This window comes from Hipposideros armiger, unplaced genomic scaffold (assembly GCF_001890085.2).
Source record: "Hipposideros armiger isolate ML-2016 unplaced genomic scaffold, ASM189008v1 scaffold_27, whole genome shotgun sequence".
Taxonomy (NCBI): domain Eukaryota; kingdom Metazoa; phylum Chordata; class Mammalia; order Chiroptera; family Hipposideridae; genus Hipposideros; species Hipposideros armiger.
The window spans coordinates 894,200-898,620 of NW_017731377.1; the positions used below are offsets into that span (position 1 = coordinate 894,200).

At 34.0% G+C, this 4,421-nt stretch overlaps 1 protein-coding gene across 1 annotated transcript in view; it reads left to right on the forward strand.

Annotated features, from left to right (window-relative positions):
* The window catches only part of ELP3 (elongator acetyltransferase complex subunit 3), a 105,512-nt gene that overhangs the window by 23,062 nt on the left and 78,029 nt on the right, over positions 1-4,421 (forward strand). Inside the window, exon 4 of the mRNA XM_019636114.1 lies at positions 3,885-3,955. Within this exon, the coding sequence (XP_019491659.1) occupies positions 3,885-3,955 (71 nt within the window). The remainder of the gene's footprint in view (positions 1-3,884; positions 3,956-4,421) is intronic.

The following is a 4,421-nucleotide window of genomic DNA, read 5'->3' on the forward strand; positions in this document are numbered from 1 at the left end:
GCACCATAGTTCAAATTTTTAAAAATACAAAAGGAATTATTCAGTGAAAAGGTTCCCTGTCATTCCTGTCCCCTAGCTCCAGTCTCCCTACCCCAACAGATAATCAGTTATCTCTTTCCTATACATCCTTCAAAGATTTGAATGTATAAGCACATACATATTCTTTATCATACGTTTTTACACATAAGGTAGTGTATCAAAACCTTACACCTTGCAGCTTTCATTTAACAATATATTTTAGAGAACATATATCAGTATGTTGTTTCATGGCTATAGAATATTCTATTGTATAAAAACATAAAAGCTTTTTTGTTAAGCCATTGCAAACTATGTTGTATTTAATGACCTTTTTTAAAGGTCTTTTACCAAATAAGTCTTTTTGAATATGTATGCACATCTACATCTGTAAGTGGTAAAACAATTTGTGTTGTTTCCGTAAGTATTTACATAAAGATACAGTATGATCCAAGAAGATGCCCAGCTATTCGGATACTTACGACAGTGGGGCTGGAGACTAGTCAAATGCTCTTCAGGACATTACTTTGAACCCTGACAAACTGAGAAATGAAGAAAGGAGTAAAAGAGAATTTTATTTTTAATACAACTCTATTGAAACTACTTTCTATTTTTAATTCAGTGTGGGCATAACATTTTTCTCTTTTATTCCCTTAGCCAACCTCCATGCGAGCTATCCGTGCTAGATACGACCCTTATCTACAGACAAGACACCGAATAGAACAGGTAAATTTTTAAAAAGCATTTTTAAATTAGATTTTTATACTTAGTTAGAAGGTATTATTGGCTTGATTTGAGTAGAATCTGAAATAAGAACTAAGAGTGTTTTTCCCCTTTGTAAGTTTTTAATATCCATCTGAGGAAGGGAGACTATTTTCCAGCACCTAGCAAGGTCGAAAACACCACTTCCTATAGAGAATATTATTTTCTTTAAAGGTTTTATATTCTTTACATTTTTTTCAGTTTGTAGAAAGTCATTCATGGTATGAAATCAACAACATATACATGTGTGGAAGTTCTTAGACAATATAGGTGGATGGATTTGAATTTTAGCTTCTTTAAGGCAGATAAGTATTGTGACTGTATTGCTACAGTGGGAATAGGGAATTGACCGCAGAAGAGTATGAGGAACTCATGGGAATTGTGAAATTGTTCTATATCATGATTCTGGTGGTGGTTATGCAACTCTAAACATTTATCCAAATTCACCAAATTTACACTGAAAATTAATTGATGTTATTGTATGTAAATTATACCTCTATATAATTGATTAAAAACAAGTACTGTGTAAATGACCTTGCTCTGTTCAAGAAATCTGAACATTAATACATATATATATATATATTTTTTTTTCACAGTTTTAAAATTGTCCAGTTAAAAAAATGTGAGCACTGTTCGTAGTTTTTACAGTAACATCTAGTAGGGCAACTACAAAATCTCAAATGGAAAATAGTACCATAATCAGTAAGGTACTTCTGTGTTTACTTAACTATTATTAGAGGTTACCAGCCATTTCTNCACTCCTGAGCGAGCTCTTAACCAACTGAGCCACTCGGCCGGCCCAGCATGTTTTTTTAAAATAGCCTATGTCTCTCTCCCCTGCTAGGTAATATGATTTCAGAGGACAGAGACAGTGCCTTAATATTTTTATAGTCTCAGGGCCCACCTGCTCTGTGTAGTTCAGAACCTGGCCTATCTAGCAGACCCTCAATAAAGTTAGTGGAATTAGATTGACTTCTTCAGTGGTACATGTGGTTGTCTCATTTTAAATAGAAGCATTTGTTTGAAAATATTAGTTTTTAATTCAGATCTGCAAATTTATTTATTTTGGAGTTTGTCTAGATCATTATTTAATGATTTAAGTTGAATTTTAATTTTTATTAATGAAAAACACTCACAAACTTACAGAAAGTTGAAAGTTCAGTACAAAGAACATTTTCCCCTCTGAACCATTTGAGAGTAAGCTTTGAAGCTCATGCCTTTTAATACTTTAGCATGTATTTCCTACATACAAGGACATTTTCTTACATCACCATAATACAGACATCAAAATCAGGAATTTAATACTGATACATTACTGTTATCTAATCCTCAGACCTTATTTAAGTTTCACCAGCTATTTCAATAATGACCTGCAGGACCTAGTTCAGAATCATGTGTTGTATTTAGCTGTCATGTCTCTTCAATCTGGACATTTCTGTATCTTGGGCTTCATTACCTTACTGCTTTTGAAGATTTCAGGCAAGTTATTTCATAACATGTCCTTCAATGTGGCTGAATTAGATGTTTCCTCATAGTTAGATTCAGATTACGCATCTTGGGCAGGAACATTACAGAAGTGATACTGTGTTCTTATTGTATCCCAACAGGTGGTGCATAATTTCAGTTTGTCCTGTCACTGATATTGTTCATTTTGATCAAGGTGATGTCTGCCAGGCTTCTCTGTAAAGCTATTTTTTCCCACTTTGTAATTAAGAAGTTTTGTGTGATGAAGTACTTTGAAACTGTAAACATCCTGTTCCCTATCACACTTCCAGTTTACTCATTCATTTGTATGAATGGATAAATCGTTTCCTATTTGGTGAGTTATATCATTATTTATTTTGATGCACAAAGTATCCCAGATTTGACCAGTGGGAGCCCTTTCAACCTGGTTTCTGTGTCTTTTTCTTATTTTGTTCTTTGAGCAGTTTCTAGCTTTCTGTCATAATCTAGTGTTCCAGGCTCATCTTGTACTTTCTCTGCCCCAGCCCTGGAATCAAACATTTCTCCAAGGAGTCCTTATTTCTTTTAGTAGAGAAGGATATTTAGAAATCAAGATTTGAGTGCTAGATGTGCTCACTGCTATTAGGGTGTTGCTGCTCCCAGGCCCTCTCAGTGGGCCAAGCTAGGAAATGTGTACATGTGTGAATACATATTTGTAGATTCATAACACATTTGTATCTACCATATTTCTTCATGTGTAAGAGCACCCTTTTTCAAAAAATTTGGGGTCTAAAAACTGGGTGCATGTTATACAGTGGTTGTACGAGTGCAAAAAAAGCGGGAAATGCAAGTAAAAAAAAACTACAACCACTGTATAAGACGCACCCAATTTTTAGACCCCAAATTTTTCAAAAAAGGGTTCGTCTTACACATGGGGAAATACGGTATTATTTTTGTATTTCAGTCTATATTGAAAACTACGAGTTAACAATAGTACCTTCAATTCCATCCAACCCAGAGTTCATTCTAGTTCTCTCCCTTTCCGTATTTGTAACTTCCTTCTCTGACCATAAGAAATCCAGCTTGCATTCACCTTAGTGTGTGCCTTTGTTTAACCAACCACCCTTCATGTAACTAATTTTCTATTTACGCTACCCCCTTCTTTCTCAAGCAGATACTGTCTTCACCCCACTTAGGCTCTGACCCCTTTGAGAATATCTTGCACACATGCTTAAATTCAGCTCCTAGTTTAATAGTCTCTGCTTTAAATATTGAGACCTAGTGTGTCCTTGAGGAGTTTGAGTTACAGAGTTAGATTTAGATATAATTTTATAGAATTATGTAATTTGTTTCTTCTAGGCTATTTTAGTAAAATCAGAATAAGAATCACTGTGACTTTAAAAATTATTAATTTCTTGTACTTTATTGTAGACTACAATACAAACTAGTATATACAGTGCATACGTGCATTTTGAAGATTTATTTACATTGGAAAAAGATCATCCTTGTCCCCACTGCTCAGCCTAAATACATCATCACTAGTACCTTTGAAGCCCCTTCTATGCCACTATCTGATTGCATTTTCTCTCCTTTCTTCTGAGAAATAACCACTCTGTGGGATCAGTTATTCCCTAATAACTTTTTTATTAATCTTTCTTGTGTAGATTGCTGTTGTGGCTGTGATGTGCAAACCCCACAGATGTCCACATATCAGTTTTACAGGAAATATATGTGTGTAAGTATGATGATTTCTGTAAATTATGTGTGTGTTTTAATTGAATTAGTAAGTCCCCTAGAGCATTGATCAGTGCATGCTGCTAATATTTAAAACTTGGACTTAAGAGATTCATAAGTTAGTTCTTTGAAGCAAGCAACCGTTGATAGGATAGTGCTTTAAAAGGAAACACAGAAAGATTTTAATTTGTTGCAGTATACAATAAAAAATTACATAGGTTATAGAACTCAAATCAGTAGACATTCTGTTAACTTGATAAATGGAAACATGAGCTGCCTAAATTCTAAATGTCAAGAAATTTAAATGAATTCAGATCAGAAAAGTATCAAAATAAAGTTATCCTTATAAAGAACCTTTAAACTTCTTAAATTTAGATAATCGGAAAAATTAGAAGTAGAATTACCAGGAGAGCACTGTATCAACCCAAACTTAGGAAAACTTAGGTTGTGTTATTTTCCCCTAAAAG